The sequence below is a fragment of the Onychomys torridus genome, chromosome 19 (genome assembly GCF_903995425.1).
Source record: "Onychomys torridus chromosome 19, mOncTor1.1, whole genome shotgun sequence".
NCBI classification, from domain to species: domain Eukaryota; kingdom Metazoa; phylum Chordata; class Mammalia; order Rodentia; family Cricetidae; genus Onychomys; species Onychomys torridus.
In genome coordinates, this window is record NC_050461.1 from 48,554,757 (window position 1) to 48,572,159 (window position 17,403).

Sequence of the window (17,403 nt, forward strand, 5' to 3'; positions counted from 1 at the left end):
AGATGTGGTTTTTGGTGCCAGGGGTGATGCTGATGATGCCGATGATAAAGGAACTCAGAATATAGCAGATGTTACATTATGTACTTTCCACGTGTCAATTTAGTCATTGTGGCTCAGCAGTTAATGCCCTGGAATGCTCTTCTACAGAACTCAAATTCAGTTCCTAGCACCTACACTGGGCAGCTCATTGACACCTATAATCCTAGCTCCAGGGACTCTGACACCCCCTCTGGCCTCCACAGGCACTGCATTTACATGTAGATATATGCATAATTAAAATGTAAAAACATTTAGCAATTAATCTTCATACAAATGCTGAGACATTTTAATTTATCTTCTATTTTTTCACATTGGAAACTCAGGAAAGAAGAATGATTTGCTTCTAAATGTTTTCCTCCAAAATCTAAGTATTGAAAAACCAGAATGTGCTCTTTTAAGGTTTTCGAACATTAGTCGAATGTTAACATAATCACATTTTAATGTTAAAATAATCAAAATTTCATCAAATTGGATTTTCCCACTTCTCTCTTTTGTACTAAAACATGTAAATGACAAAGAAGCTTTCTTGCTGAACGTGTTCAAGCAGTGTAGACTCTACCATTCTTCTTGGGTGTGAGTTTGCTAACCATTTGTTTGCTGTCCCTGAAGCTGCCTTCCTCTGTAACACAGACAAGTGTGTTGCATGTATGTTCATAAAGCCGGGACGATGTGTGTCGTTTTGCTCATCAGCCAACATGTTTCCTGTTAGTGTTTCTTTGTGCATGATTCTCTATTTTTACACCTTTCCCCACATTTCCCAAGGCTGTTGGTTGTCTTGCTGAAGACTGATAGTGACCAGGAGTTAATGTAGCCAGGTCCAAGAAGCCAGTTCTCAGAGATCCACTACTCAGGAAGATTCTCTCACATCTAAATGTGGCTGAATATGTGTCTAAACTCTGCTCTGCACACGTTAATTTTTTCTTGCACATATAATAGTGGAGAGCGGGGAAGGGATTCACTGAAGAGATAATCTGAAAACATCATGTATTCTGATGAGAAGAGAAACATTTGTACATACACATACATATATATGCACATTTACACGTGTGTATCTGTGCATGTGGTGTGTGTTTGTGACATGCAAGTATGTGTTTTGTATGTGTGAGCATGTATGTGTACACACATGCAGAAACTCAAATTTGAGATTGGGTATCTTTCTCAACCACTCTCTACTTTGTTAATTGAGGCAGGATCTGTTCTGAACCTGCAGCTTTCAGTTCTGATTAGTCTGTCTATCCATCCTGTCCTGCTATCCTATCTCTGCCTCTTGAGCATTATAGAAGGCCACCATGCCTGCCCTGATTTTCTGTGGGTTTTTGGGATCCAGAAGATACTTAAGTACAAGTGCTTTATCAGCTCACCCATCTCCCCAGCCCAGTAAATACTTTTTAAATGACTAATCCCTTTATATATATTTCCCTTAATAATATATATGTGAATCATTTGCGTACTCAGATGTCTTGCTATAAGAAATGATTATGTTTGAACTATTTAATTCCTCAACTAACACAAAATATTTCCAATTTTAACTCTTGCAATATTTACTGTTTTCCTTTCAAGTAGGAGTAACCAAATTTTTGAGTGGCTAAATATGAAAAAAGTGTGGCAATATACTCTCACCATATGCTCCTGGAGAACTTTGTATGTCTCTGCAACTGAGGAACATATTTTAACAGGATCAGCCAGCCTCTCTGCAAATTCAGACACAGATTGCCGGATCTAAAAAAGAATGGTGGGACATAAAAATAATTTAAGACGCATAACAAGGCAGAGGAGGTTATTGGGGACACAGTGGTTACTGGGGACACAGCGACCTTCTTGTTGTAGATGAGTTCTCAATGCCATGATTGCATTTTTAAAAAGACGTTTTAATAAAGTCTAAAATCATTGCGTCTTATTTGAGAGAAAAAGTGTGAAGACTTCATCTTAATGCAATGTATAATGACATTTGTATGTCCCAAAGGTGCCATGTAAATAATTCCAAATGTAGTTACTACCACTCATTGGGTTTTGAGCATGTGGTCTTTCTTTATTGCTCTCTTTCTGTAGTGTTGACTTCATTTTTATATTAAACATGTAACTTAGGCTTACACGGACCAGGTCTTACCTTTATCAGATTCTCTTCAAACTTTTGCTGCTGTGATAAACGCCCCAGGATCGTCCCCTCCAGGCCCCGTGCATGCTCTCGGAGCTCCTGCCAGTACCGCCTTATTTGTGTCAACTTGGCTTTGATGCGAGCAGATTCTCCGGTGGTGACGAACTGAGCAAAGGACTGGGCTTCTTCCTCTAACCCTACAATGCCGTCGACTTTACTTTCTATTTCTTGAATTGTGACCTGATGTTTAAAACAAGAGACAATGTCAGTGTGAGCTGAATAGGCTCACCTTCATGACATGACAGATCCCTAGCAGAGACTACCAGGACAGGTTGCTTAACTGACATCTAAACATGTTCAGGTCAGGGACAAACAAAGGCCACCTGCTTTCTGACCTCATTTGGGGAGAAGAGATGCATAGAAACACATGAAAGGTGCATAGCAATGGTGGTTGTGTTGGCTGGATGGGGAGGGAAGAGAAATGGCTACTTCTCATGACGAAATAAGCAAAAGGCGAACCCTGTGCTCTCTCAGTGCCTCTGGATACAAGGGTGTGGGGTTTCTTCATCAATCAGATATTCCAGTCAGCTGATCTGGGAAAGGTGTGTGTTCCAGGAACTTACAAAATCAGTAATATTTGCATGCATTTAACTTCTCCAAATTTAATCGAGTATGTTGTATTTACTCAGCCCTTTGCATTCACACATGAAAAAAAGCCTTTGGCAATTTATCATTTATTCCTTATGCAAATGGTTTCCTACTATATAACTCATCAGTATATGAGCCTCCATCATTGGTGACCAAGACACTTGGTCTAAGAGTTTTTATAAAATCCTCATAGGACCTGGGATTCCGCTGCTTTCTTCGCTAGCTTTCTTCACATATCATCCATTTAATCTGGGATAGACAAGCTATTTTATATATTAGCCAATGCGGGCAAAAAATGGAGAGCTACTCAGAATGTGTGCACATATGTATGAGCAGCAGTGGGGTGTGTGCTCAAACATGGGAAAATGCAAGTCATTTCTCCAAGGCGGATGCAAATCAAACAAAATAATGTGAAAATATTAAATGGAAAGCATAGTTACCCTAGGAAAGATAAGTTTGTGACTTCTGTTGAGAAAGAGCTTGTGTCCTCTCAAAGGGCCTGACCTTTTCATTTTTCATATGCATAGCTACAGCGGAGTCCCTGGCAGATCATTGTTATCTGAGCATGAATACAATCTCTATTTCTTTTGCTGTTTTATTGGATTCTTTTTGGAAAAAAATACTCATAGGTTCAAAATGTATATTTTCTAATATACATTAATAATTTGTCTGCATAATCAGAGCACATAACAGAAAGAACCATAGTTAAGAACAAAATTATGAGTTCTCAGACCCATTCATGTCATCAACAAATCTGTGGACATAAGCCATGGAATTAGTTTGTGAGGTTGAGAATATTATGTGTCTGTGTGTATGTGTCTAGGATATAATTGCCTTTGGCAATTTATCATTTATTCCTTAGGCAAATGGTTTACTACTATATACTCATCAGTATATGAGCCTCCATCATTGGTGACCAAGATAATTGGTCTAAGAGTTTTTATACTTCCTATCAGAGATAGGATGGAAGAAGTGAGCCAAAAATACGTTGTTGCTATTTATTAGTATTGACTTGGAATATATACAATGATGAACAAGGATGGGTAGATTGTCTTTATAGCCATGAAAATGCTCCATTGATTTTAGCCATAAGCTTGGTTTAAGGTAGAAAGATATTGCCAATGCATTTTTAATCTTTCTGAATAGTATGGCTATTCAAACCATCAGTTTGAAATGAGAATATGAACCTTCTAAATCAAAATCTTTTGGATTCCACTCTGTCATCACATCTGTTGACACACATCAGTTTTGGTTTTGTTTTTTTGTTATTCGTTTCTGCTTAATATATTTCAGATAATTTTTGAAGTGCCATTTTGGGTGTATCAAAATGTATTTCTAGCTTGATGGTAAGAAAATCCACAACTGACTCTATATTTAAGAATTAAATATTTCTAATTTGTCTGAGGAATGGGATGACATTTGATCAATTGTATAATTCAGAATCGCCGTGACAAGGCTAAATATCACAGCAAATGAATTACTGAAAGAATAAAGTAAGTCATAAAGTGTTTGTTAATCTCTGAAAGGAGAAGTTTTGAGACCCAATAATTCAAATGTGACATTTCCTTTCTCTTAGAATTTAGTGAAAAATGATTAAATGACAACTTTTTATTGGAGTGAAGATATTGTGTGAATTTTATTGTAGGGCTTGGCAGCTGTCTTCTTGGACAGGACAGAAGACAGCAGGCTGTGTTTGCCCTATCCTATGGATCTCTGGTTGCACAGAATGCCTGATGAATAAGAGCAATGTCAGCTGAATGACACCTCACCTTCCCACCCTGCACATGGCTGTCTGAGTCATAGCATGAAAAGTGTCCTCACCTTGGCATTTATTCTATTATAGTTAACAGTAGAGGGGTTTTTCATTTTTTAAAAAAGTGAACAGAGCCAGCAGAATCTGATCCTGTGTGGCATGGAATTGTATAAAACAGAGAATGTATATGTAAAAGAGGACATTGAATTCGGAAGGAGGACATGGTGGGGGTTCTAGAAGGAGTCAGAAGGGAGACTAGCTGGTAGATATGATCAAAATACATTGTATGCATGTAGAAAATTCTCAAATAATATATAGATAATTCTCAAATAAAGCAAATGATGGTCACTGCAATATCAATTATTGCAGCCCATATTTTTTAGCTGCTCTACTGGATAGGTCAATTATAACCTGTATACCTAGTTCTTCTGGCAGCTGGAAAGCTAATGCAATAAGTGTCTCTGTCCAGGCAGCGAGATCATCAGTGAAAAGAAAAACAGCCAAGTCTAACAGCTTTCTCTATAGAAAAAAAAATTTCTCTAGCGCTCCCTTCTGGTTAATAAAGGTAAATGCCACCAATGCATTTTGGGGAGGTGGAGTTTTTTGTTTTGTTTTGTTTTGTTTTGGCTTTTTGTGTCAGTATCTCACTATGTATCCCAGAGGGGCCTGGAACTCACTATATATAGATCAGGCTGACCTTGAATTTGTGGCAATCTTCCCACCCTTACCTTGTGACTTTTGGAGTTAGAGAAATATACCACCATGCCTGGCTAACACAGCTAATACTGGGTCTGACATTTGGAATCGTTCTTAAAAAGTGCAGTTAGTTGTAGATGATGAGTACACTTCAAGATGTATAAATGTATGAACAGGGCACTCCATGGGCATCAAACCAAAATCAAGGAAAAGAATAATGCAACCATAAAAATAGTTTAATGATATTGCACACAATATTGATTTGAATCTGTAAGTCAGTCAGACAGTATTAATACACAATTACATCTATAAAGTATCATCAATCATGACTGCTTAGTGGGATCAAATAGTTTTTGGTGATATAAGTGTAAGACAGATGTTCTTAAAGAGAGATGATAAGCATAACATGTGTGCAGGTCACCTTAATTTGGCTGATCTGCACGTCCATGGCAGATGCTGAAGTTTCCAAGGCATTGAGTTCCTTTTCTTTCTCAGTTATCCAGATGGACAGGGTCTCAAAATTACTGCCAAAATGATCCCACTTGATTTTCACCATTTCCATGGTTTTAATACTAAAATTAACCAAATTAAGTTAAAAAGCAGCATTTCCATAAAGAATAGCAAGACAATTTTTTTTTCTATATGTCACCAGGTGAAAGGTTTTGGGGAATATTTATGATTCTTCCAAAGCAGAAACTCTCATATGTACTTGATTTGAGTTACCTATCTGACCCCAGCCTCCCTGTCTCTTCCTGGAATGGGCACTGGAGGAGACAGTGCACATGCTACATTGTGAGTAGAGCTGCCCTTGGAATGTAATTTTATGTTGGCACCAAAGGGTGTGAGCCAACAGGGTCCAGTTCTGCACAGGAGCAGCTGCCTTCAGAACTTAGAGTTGGGTACTCTCCAAAGATAGCTTTTGGGGTTCAATAGTTTGACATATTGCCTTTGCTTTTCAGGGTGGGGCAAGGTGCTACTGGGACACTTCATACTGAAATACTTTGGTAAAGTACATGTTTGTGAATGCAGCTAGAGCTGTGGTCTGATTACAGGCTTCAGGGAAGCCTGCTGTCACCAGCCTGGGGAAACCTTTGGTATATAACCTATAATGTTCTCTGCCATTCACAGATTTCCTACAGTCCTGACTTCAAAAGACTTTCATAAACTCTCATTCATGAGCTCCCTAACTATTGACAGACGACATTGACTCTTTGTGTGGGTAAGCCTAAAGAATAGGATTTCAGTTGGAGAAGCTCAGTTGGTATTAGCTCTGGATATATAACTAGTTGAACATGGCTTTCAGTTTAGAAAGAAACTAGGTAACTAACACTTTAGCACTAAACTAACTGATGTGCTTGGGTGAAGGAAAAATAACAGAGTATACCTGATTACAGAAGGCACTTGATACCAAAACAAACATGGCATCAATTGATGTCAAATTCAATAGTGTCACAGTGTCAAATTTGAACCCTGTGTATGTCTAATGCACTTAGCAGTGTAAGAAATGCAAATGCAATCTAGTAGTGCAGGTTTTAACATAAAATTTAGTTTCAAATGGGTGTTATAATCCATTTAGAAGTAGCTTATTTTCTAATGTAGTCTCAGATTTGCTGTTTACATAATGTTTGGTGGAGTTTATCAAATATAAAATTGTCAAAGTTTGAAGTCAGATTTGTTTCAAATAAAATATTGATCAAAATTTAAAGTTTAGGAAAATATAAAATGTTAAATGCAAAGCCCCAAGAGTACTGAAAACAGTTTTCACATTCTGAAACCCTTCCTGTGATTACTGTCTTGTTTCTTGAGAGTCATAGACTACTATTCAATGTGTCACTAAATAAAAATGTTAGTGATATTATTTTAGAAAAAGCTTATCTCCAAGCTCTGTAGAAGGATTTCTCAGGGACACAAGATTATTTCTTCTTTTCATATAAATATTAAATATTTAAAACTAAGATAGAGTTTTGCAGGTAATTTCTGGGAGGGGTATGTGAATCCATGGCAATTTGAATACCGAGGCACTATGGACACACTCATGAACTTGGAGTTTGAGATATTTTTTTTTCTATATGATGTGTGCTGAGGTCTAGAACCTATGCTATCAGGATATCTCCTCTTCTAACAGGCGACACTAGAATAAAATAGTAAAAAAGGTAAATGTGGGTTATTTTTTTCTTGAGATTGCCTCTGCATGATACGAAGGCCACAGAAATGAATAGATATGGCTTAGTGATGAATATACCAGTTCAAGATGTAAACACCACATCGCTTGCATACTTTTGTTATTATGGATACCAGTTCCTGGGCTGAGAACAATTTCCTTTTGGATTGTGAGTTGCTTCCTCAAGACAGGTGGGAACATACAGACACCTTGAGATTTTTGAGAGACTGGCAGAGGAGACAGAGGAGAGACCTCGTGGGATGTGATCCCAGAGAGGGGAGTTTAGAAGGTGTGAAGCACATACTCTTCTTCAAGTGTGTCTTCCAGCTTTTTGACCTGCTCCTTGATGGACCTGGCCTGCTGCTGGAGCAGGTGTTTGTTCCTGGGCCCCAGGGGCATTTCTGAGGCTTCCTTGACGAGGTTCTCAGCCTGGGTGGAAATGCCTTCTGTCCGCTTAGAAAACTCCTAGAAAACCCAAAACAGAACAAAAACAACAGCAAAAAGAAAGATGGCGGAGCTGTTAGGTACGCATCTTAAACTTTTGGATGGTGCATTCAAGGAACTGAATATTCTGCAGAGATTGACCAAGAGATGGCTGTGTAGTGCTCTGAATAACAGGAGGGACTCACATGGGTTATGTAGAAGCTCTGTTGAAATATTTCCAAAAGCTCTTGTAGAATTGGTTTTCCACTCTTCTCTGATTTGGGCTTATCACTCCGAATTCTGAGACACTTACAGCCATTAACTTATCCTTATATGTTCATTTACTTCTGGCCACTTCACAAAATAACCAGCAGTCATCTATTCTTTGAATATAGGGACAGTAGATCTCTAGGCTAACTAACAGAAAGACTTGTTTATCTAAAATATCTAGAGGGATATCTTAACTTACACTGAGCACCAGTGATTTTTCTTATTTATTTTTTCTCTGTAGAAAAAAAATATTAGTTCCTTGAGACATCATATAGTCTGTTTATGATGCTGTGGAGTTTTATTTTATTTATATCCACAAACAGCATGCTGGAAAGAAGCGCAGGTCTTCTGCTTTGCAATTGAGACAGAATCTCATGTAAGCCAAGCAGGTCACAAACTTGCTCCTGAACTGATCCTCCTGCCTCTACCTCTTGAGTGCTGAAATTGTAGATATACAACACTACACCAGACTTACCCACCGAGGACTCGAGCCCAGGGCTTCCCGTGTGCTAGGTTGACACTCTTTCAACTGAGCTGCATCCCCCGTCCTGGCAAAGCTGATTTTTGAACGAGTCAAACCTGTACTATGATTCTGAATTACTCATTCCCTCTCTTTGGTGAATTACTGTTCAGGCTCTTTTGTGTGTGTGTGTGTGAAATGTACATAATCACTTTTTTTTTTTTTCCTGGAGGGGAACTTAGCATCCACCAGCAGATTCATCTTTGAGTGCCTTCCACTGGCAGGTACCAATTATCATTTGTACATCTTTCATAGGGACGAAAGCTGGTTTTCAGCAGCTCTGAGCTATTTTAATTCAAGAGTCTTAATTGTATGAGGCACTGCTACATTTTAGGTGCTGCCTGAATCTTGTCAGGTAAATAATGCTGGATATTAAATTAGAAAAGATAAACCTTAGTGATAACCTAAGTGGAGAAAATTAATGTCTTATTTCTTCTCATGCAAGCAAATCTGACAGAAGGTTTAAATATTCACCAACTTCCTCTTTTTAACTAGTCAGCGCAGAATTGCTATGTAAATATTTGGAGAAGGCAACCTGCCACTCAAAACATCTCCCTAAATTCTATAATACCATATAAGAAGACTGTACTTATGAGGACCGTTCCTAAAGTCATAACAATACCATAGAAGATAAAAGTAACATCCTAGAACCATTATAGCTGCCTGATTGAAGGACTCAATAGTCTCAGATGAGCATCACTGTTGCTGAAAAAAAAGCCACCTATGGTTCAAATAAGACTAGGCAGAGTCTCCCGATAGCACAGAGATGTGCAGTATCCTCCAGAGCAATGCTTGCTGATGTCATAGCATTGAATATGTCCTATGTCTATTGACCTGTGAGCTCCCAGGTCATTGCTTGTCCATTTTTGAAGACCATGAAGCTCAGTGTAATTCCTCAAATGCAATCAAAAGTGTCAGTCACTCTGGCTGTGACCCTGTGTTTTCCAGAGCCATGGAGAAGGCAATGTTTGAAAATGCTTTTTATATATATATATATATATATATATATATATATATATATATATATATAATATTTTGCCTGATCTACCCACAGCAAATTGTGATGCAGAGACCTTCAAAGAACAGAAGAGGATTAGAGAAACCAAACTAAACCAAAGTAGAATGATGCTGTAAGGTGCTGTCACCGTCAGGAGAATATGATGTACAAACGGCTGCAGAAGGCATTGGGGAAGAATTAGCTCTCATCAGGTAGAGTTACAGCTGAAACCAGACTCTGCCCTTCAGTCATGGAGCAACCTTCAGCCCCATCTCTGTAAACATTTGCTTCCATGCCAGGCCATGTCGGTTGGGAAATTTAACTTGGCCTTCCTGTGTGTGCACGTCACATGCCAGCACATGGAAGAAGCTAACGTCCCTTAGCACAACCACCCAGAGGTGGGTTGTCAACTAGAGTAAGAGTTGTCAAATAGAATAGTGAACAGGGAGGTCAAGGAGAGACCTCCATGTCATTCCACATGCTCGTGTGACAGTGTCCGCAAGTACATAGCGGGACTCTGAAAGCACTTTCTAATTGTGCACAGCACCCCAGTCTCTCACCCTATCTGATTTCTGTTTGCTTAGACACCCCCCCTCCCAGGCACATCTATTGCTGTGTGACTCTCTTAAGAACTCGGGTGGCCCAGCTCTCTGTTGCCAGGAGAGTAATATTTGGGGTTTCATTGTTGGAACATTGCCCAGCCTTCCATGTTAATGCCCCTGTATCTGAAGCTACAGTACAGCCACCATGATAACACGTTTCACACCTAATGTTGTTCCTCCATCCAGGAACATCTGTCTGTCCTCCAACTCCAAAACCTGTTTTTCTCAGTCTTCCCTGACCGAGTTATAAATATCGGGTTTATACACACCTCTGTCAGGAGACTGCTACTTACCCACTTTCGTGAAAAATCTTAGTTCTCAAGGTGTAAATCCCACTCACATTCTTGTTTCACAGTGTACTGAAGAGAGTGGGTCATCAGTAAATAGTAAGGATGGATTAAATGTGTAATCATGATGAACTACAATAGTGGAGATAAAGGGTTTTCTGACTGAGCGACAAGGAACCACGTGGCCTTGATGTACCTTGGTCTGCTCCAGCTCTGACGACAAGCTTTCCAAACTGCTGAAGCTTAGGAAGCGTTCGTGGCTGGAACCCGTTTGGAAAAGGTATCTGACCACCGTCTCCTTGTTGGTCTCAAATCGCTCCCATTTCCTCAAGCTGACCTAAATGGCAAATAATAAACAACACGACACCTCGCATCACAGATGACCAGGCTGAATCCTAACACACTGCAGCTTCTCTCTCATTTTCCCAGCTGTCAACTGTAGCAAGTGTGACACCACACGACCACACTGACTGAGGATGACCCTGGTGTCTTTGATAGCATTTCCTTCCCACGTCTGGGCCTTCAGATGACCTCTGAGTTCCCCAGTGGACGTAATATCTTGTGTTTCTGACAGATGAGGTTATAACTTGTAGGTAACTGATGAGGAGGAAATAGCCCTTCAATCATTGTCAAGAAAGGGTTGGGGGTGGCAGGAAGAAGGCAGGAAAGAAAGCAAGAGTGATGAGTAGCAAAAAGTCAAAGTCATTTTTAGGGTGGTGTGTCAACAACACTCTAAAGCACAGGGTGCCTTAAAGGTGTGGCTGCTGGACTTCTGGGATATGAGAAACAGTATGACCAAGTTCATGGATTCACATGAGTATGCATCACACCCTGGTTCCATTGTGTCCATGGGGACAAGTCACTAGACTGTGAAGCATTACTGTGATCTGGATGTGACACATTTCCCATGGGCTCATGTGTTTGAACACCTGGTCCACATTGATGGGCTGACTGGGAAGGGTGTGGGAACTTTAGGAGCCCTGCTGGAGGAAGTGAGGCACTAGGGGCAGGCCTTGAGGTTTGGTAGTCAGTCCCCACTTTCTGTTCACTCTCCGTTTCCTGACTATGGCTACAGCATGACTAGCCAGGCCCTGTTTCTGCTGCCATGCCCTTCTTACCATGATGGAATGTGTCCCTTGAACTTTAAGCCAGAAGAAGAAGAAGCCCTTCTACCCTTCAACTGCTCCTTGCCTGGTATTTGGTTACAGAAGTGAGAAAAGCAACCGAGATAAGTGACTACATGTATGAAATACGCTGTTTACAAAACCCGTTCCAGATATTAGTCAGGACTAAAAACATCCAGGTAAAGTACTTAACAAAACGCCACCATCAGCAGTGGAGGTGACACTGGCTCTTGCTGGAGACAGGAAGTCAGTCCAGCCAGAGTGCCCCTGAGCCAGCCCAGCCCTACCTGGATGCGTCGTTCCTGCCTCTCCCTGCTCTGCTCCAGGCCTGTAAGGGTGTTCGCCAGCTTCCGTAGCTCCTCCTGGCCTGGGCCTGCCTGCCCACCCTGCTGCCCTTGCTCCATCTGCTGCTGGAGGTCTCTCTTCTTTGCTGAGATCATCTTCGTCTTTTGCTAGAAGTAGTTGTTCAATAGAAGAATAGAAAACATGTTCTCTATGAAGCTATGCAGGGCTATAGTTATGCAGCTCTCAGATGTATGTAAGGCAAAGCCTCACATGGTGTAGGCTTGAACCATGTTTTAAAGGAGGGGTCAGTAGTTAAAAAGTGAATATCAGGAACCCAGAATTAACCAAAGATGGGTGTTTCTTAAACATGGCTTATGTTCTGAATGGTCAAAATGTAGATAATTTGGCTTTAGTATTTTAATTGTGTATGGATTTGGAGAACATTTAACATATGCAACACTCCAAAATAATTTGGTTAAACAATTGATTTGACAGGCTTCTTCAAATAGTTGTTTTTTTCTGACTTTCAAAAGCCTCACTCTATTTTATTATCTGTGCTATAAAAATGCAAATGTTATGAATTTTCCTTCCTGAGTATATATTTGAATGGTTAATATACTGAGGTATTTGGGGGAACTCTATATTCAAGAAAAATTACCATATAACTTTAATAATGCCATATAATTTTATGTAAGTATTACTTTCAGATAGAATAGTACACCAATTTCAAGTGTTGAGTTTATATATTTTTGCAAAGTTTGCACAATCACATAACCAAGTCCTGGCCCAAGAAATACGGTAAGTTTTAAAACATAATAAATACCGAAAATCTCTTTGACTTTGGAACTCTGACACTTTTCCAAGGATCAAGAAACTTTTAGCATCGGATCTTAATTTCTTGAACTCCACAGAACCTAGATGCTGATGTTTTACATGAATATTTAAGAGAAATAACATTTTGTGTATACAATGTAATGTTAGCATTTTCTACATTAAATTAGCTAGAATTTCATCATTAAATATTTTATTTGAATAATACTTTGATTTATATTGAGTTAGATAAGCAGTATAATCATATATACTACTATACAAAAGCATTTATATATTTATGTAATTTTTATATTTATAGTACTTATATATATATATAAAGTATGTTCTTGTATATAGTTATGTATAGTATTATACAACTATATATACATATATGTATATATGTACATACTTATGTGTATATACTTATATATAAGTATAGTGTATATAAGTATATTTATATGCAACTAGCATATTCCATCTGCACATATATTTTAATGTTTACCACCAAAGTAAGAGGAAACAAGTTGACTAAAATAGTTTATTATTGGGGACTAAGGATGTAGTTCAGTGGAGAGTTCGAGCTTAGAGTTGAAGTCCTGGCTTTAATCCATCACCAAAAAAGTTTGAATATAAATACATGGATATAAACATACAAACATACACATATACACATACATAATACCTACACATACATACACCTATATATATATATATATACACATACATATATTCACACACATACATATATTTATGTACACACACACACACACACATATATATATATACATGCATACATCCAGATACATACATATATATACACACATACATATGTACATACATCACACACATAATTCCTTTGGTTTTAGTTCTAATCTTTTGCAAGGGCAAACTCACCCAAAACATCTGGCATTTCAAGTAAGTTATAACTTTGCAAACTAAACTGTCTAGGACTTTGTCTTCCAGGGTGTTCTGAAATATGTAATGCTTATCAGAGAGACCAGAGAACAGACTTGCTAAGTGCTTTGAACCATCTGACCGGTTCCCTCTCCTCCCCCCCCAGCACCCCCCCCCCACCTCAGAATCTATTCTCCACCTCTCATCAGCATTGTGTACGCATGTGAGGAAGAAAGAGGACTCTACCTGGTGGTGAAGGAGCAGCTGCTGTGCCTCAAACAGATTTTCCATGTCGAGGATCTTCTCGGCCTGCTCCTGGCTCTCCTGGGAGCCAGACATCAGCTCCTCGAGGGAACTCTCCACTATTTCTTTGTATTGAACGCATTCTCCAAAGTTGCTTAACATTTTTTCAGCCTAAATTTTCATAGAAAAAAAAAAGTTTGTAGAATATTTTTAAAATGGAAATGAGATTGACAAATTAACTCCACACACGACTAAGCTGTAGTGAGATGTTTTAGTGCACATTAGAAAATGCTTTAAAAATTTAATACATTCATTTTTATTTTATGCAAATAAGTGCTTTTGCTTGTACATATCTCAGCACTACATGCCTACCTGGTGCCTGCAGAGGTCAGAAGAGGTGTTAGAGCCCCTGGGACTGGAGTTACAGATGGTTGTGAGCTGCCACATGGATGCTAGGAACCTGGCCTTCTGGAAGAGCAGCTAGGATGCTTAACTGCTGGGCTAGTGCTCCAGCTCTCAGAAAGAACTTCTCTAATTAAGCTAATTACCCCACACATGATCATTTTGTGTTTGTGAGAGACTCAAGGTCTATTGTCTTAGCCAATTCCAGATATATGAAACAGTTCTGTTTGTTACACTGTACATTATACTTCCCGAACTCATAACTTCAAAGTTTATGGCCTTTGAGTGAAATTACTCCATTGAAGTCTATGATATAGTTAGTATATATTTTAAGTATATGCATAAACCATGTCTCAACAGCTAAAAATTAGATATATGTATCCAATATCTATTATTTCTCATGGTTTTAAGTCTTATTTGTTATTCAATGGCACAGCCACTTAGAGGAGCCAAGAGTTTCATTTCACTGGACAAGATTCTTCACCTTATTAAAAACCTATTCTAAAATTAAGAAAAGGGAAATGTACATGGCTTGATAGCCAAAATAGAATAATAAAGTTGTATCTATTTTATACTTCCTATCTTGAGGTCCTTCGATTATAATCTCATGAATATTATCAGGCTATAATACCTTATACAAAATGTTGAGTCCATGATATTTAAAACCAGTAAGGGAGAAAAGTCAAGAAGCAAATAATAGAACATTTGTTGAAAATGTCCCTTCCGCATGAGCTCTAAACTTGTCCCCTGCTGCCTTCTCAAACTTCCTACATGTACACAGATGAGTGGAAGAGGCCCTGCTAGACATATTTGAATGTTTTCACCTAGAGTGGAATATAACTTATTCCATTAGAATGCATCTTAAGTTTAGACTGAATAGGCCTTTGCTAAAATGGAATTTTTCTGGTCTCCCAACTAACCATTTATGATGACAACGATGATGATTTATTACTGGTTAGCAGCTAATGAAGACTTCTCTGTCTCAATATTCTTCCAAGTCCTTGACCTAAGGTACTGAATTTAGTCTTTCTCACTCCCTCATTAGTGTATTTTAGACTCTGTTTTTTGTTTTTGTTTGTTTGTTTGTTTTTCTTTTTCTTTTTCGAGACAGGGTTTCTCTGTGTAGCTTTGCACCTTTTGTGGAACTTGCTTTGGAGACCAGGCTGGCCTTGAACTCACAGAGATCTGCCTGCCTCTGCCTCCTGAGTGCTGGGATTAAAGGAGTGCGCCACCACCGCCCGGCCTAAACTCTGTTATAAAAGTAAGGAAATTGGGGCCCAGAGACATTGAAAAAAAATCAAGCTTGTATGAAAGTAGGATATAACCTATAAGCCCTGTTGCTGGATTAGTCTGACTTTTAGGCATCTTTATTATTTTTCCTTTTTTCCTTTTCTGCTATTTCTTTCTTTGTTTAGAGGTATACACTCTTACCATGTAGCTTAGGCTAGTCTTGAACTTGTCATGGAGCCCAGGTTGCCCTTGAACTTCCTGTCCTCTTGCCTGAGCTAGGAGTACAGGTATGCACCATGACATCATGCTTCTCAAACCCCTTTTCATAAACTTTGAAATACATCTTTAAGTGATAACAAAATAATGATGCTTTCAATAAGAGCAGACACTATTTGACTGGTCATCTTTGGACTTCAGAGACAGGTCATTCACATGAACTAACCGGTTCAGTAGCATTGTCCATAACTTGAGCATCCTGCACATCTTTCCTAACAATCCTCATATAAGTAACTAAGGTTTCTTTATAAAACTACTTCCTAAACTACAACCAAAACAAGGACGGCCCTGCAGCCTCCTCTCTCAGCTACAGCCTCCTCCCTTGGACTCTGTTGAGCGTAGTAAATGGCACACCTCTGATTGTAAAGCCATAAGAGCCTTCAAAGAGCTCGACAGTTCTGCTAGCTCATCTCCTCGCCTTTGGGCTTCATTCTCAGAAGAAACGTCCATCAAATGTTTAAGCCTGGATTTCAGCCAGCTGAGAGTCTCTCCTTTTTTGGTAATGTCATTTCTGATCTCCTGGAATGAAAGGACACTTTTTATGAACAAAGGGTGGTCAGGAATCACAACTTTCTATCAGGAAAGAAGTCAACCCAAGAAGGTTTGTACAATGGCAGTGACAGTGTGAGCCAGCTGCACTATCACCTCTATCACAGCAGAACCAAAGAGCTCATGGAACTCTTCATACTCATAGTGAATAAGTACTGAAAGGAAAGGCTTCCCAATGCGCATACCTAATGGACAAAGCCAACATGAGCGGACTTTTAAAATTACCTTCAGAATTAAATTAGATGCTATGTTCCCTTGATTACAACAAACTTGTGTTGACATGAAGCTAGTCTGCAAAGGTTCATAAGTGGGATGAAGCTCTAACTAGCATAGAAGGCTCACTAACCACAACAATGCTGGGAAGATTCCAAAGCCTTAAGTCTCCAGGACTAGTTAGAGAGGGCATGGTCCTGGGCCAACCGTTTATACTAGCTATGGTTAGTCTAGAGCAGGGGAAATGCATACCAGACAGGAAACAGCTGGCTTCAAAATTGGTCTCTGCATTCTAAAATAAGATTTTTTTTTTTAAAGAACTAAAACAGCAACAAATAGAAACTCATTTTCTGTATGTACATAGTGGTGTTATTGAGTCCTCTAGTAACACCTTGGGCAACATGAGTTAGTCAGAGAAAAGAGGACCTCAGAAGACAGTGGCAGAAAGACAAAGCATTCTTTTTTGTAGTAGTAGAAATGAGGCTTTGAAGGATTAGAACGGCTGAAAGAGAATTGCACTCTAGTCTATACCAAGTGAAGGTCTTTCTAAGGGAGAGGGCTGCAGTGTGCTAGTCACAGAATTGAACCAGTTCAGTTTGGTTACAACAGAAGAATACTCAGAGAATCCCTTGCTGTTTCTGTGTCCTCAGGTTGTCTGGTTAAAACCGGATTGCACAGAAACACACAGCATTCTTGTTTCCAGTGACAATTCTTAAATCTATGCTGTGTTGTACAATTGTGCATGCTACTTCCTGCTCCAGCATTCCCGCTTAGGTAAAGCTGCATCAGAGACATCATTAAGTGTGCTTAAATCTCAAAGCTATCAACAACTCCGTGGTGGTGGTGGGGGGGACCTACCCTTACCACAGTAATATGAATAGATGCT

The 17,403-nt window shown here is 39.2% G+C and overlaps 1 protein-coding gene across 11 annotated transcripts in view; it reads right to left on the reverse strand.

Annotated features, from left to right (window-relative positions):
- Syne1 (spectrin repeat containing nuclear envelope protein 1) overlaps positions 1–17,403 on the reverse strand; it is a 482,748-nt gene that overhangs the window by 292,845 nt on the left and 172,500 nt on the right. For all 11 annotated transcript variants that reach the window (XM_036168948.1, XM_036168940.1, XM_036168942.1 and 8 more), the window contains 8 exons: positions 16,110–16,274; positions 13,851–14,018; positions 11,903–12,067; positions 10,688–10,828; positions 7,697–7,857; positions 5,653–5,803; positions 2,147–2,374; positions 1,660–1,758 (listed from right to left, as the gene is read on the reverse strand). In XM_036168948.1, the coding sequence (XP_036024841.1) occupies positions 1,660–1,758; positions 2,147–2,374; positions 5,653–5,803; positions 7,697–7,857; positions 10,688–10,828; positions 11,903–12,067; positions 13,851–14,018; positions 16,110–16,274 (1,278 nt within the window). The remainder of the gene's footprint in view (positions 1–1,659; positions 1,759–2,146; positions 2,375–5,652; positions 5,804–7,696; positions 7,858–10,687; positions 10,829–11,902; positions 12,068–13,850; positions 14,019–16,109; positions 16,275–17,403) is intronic.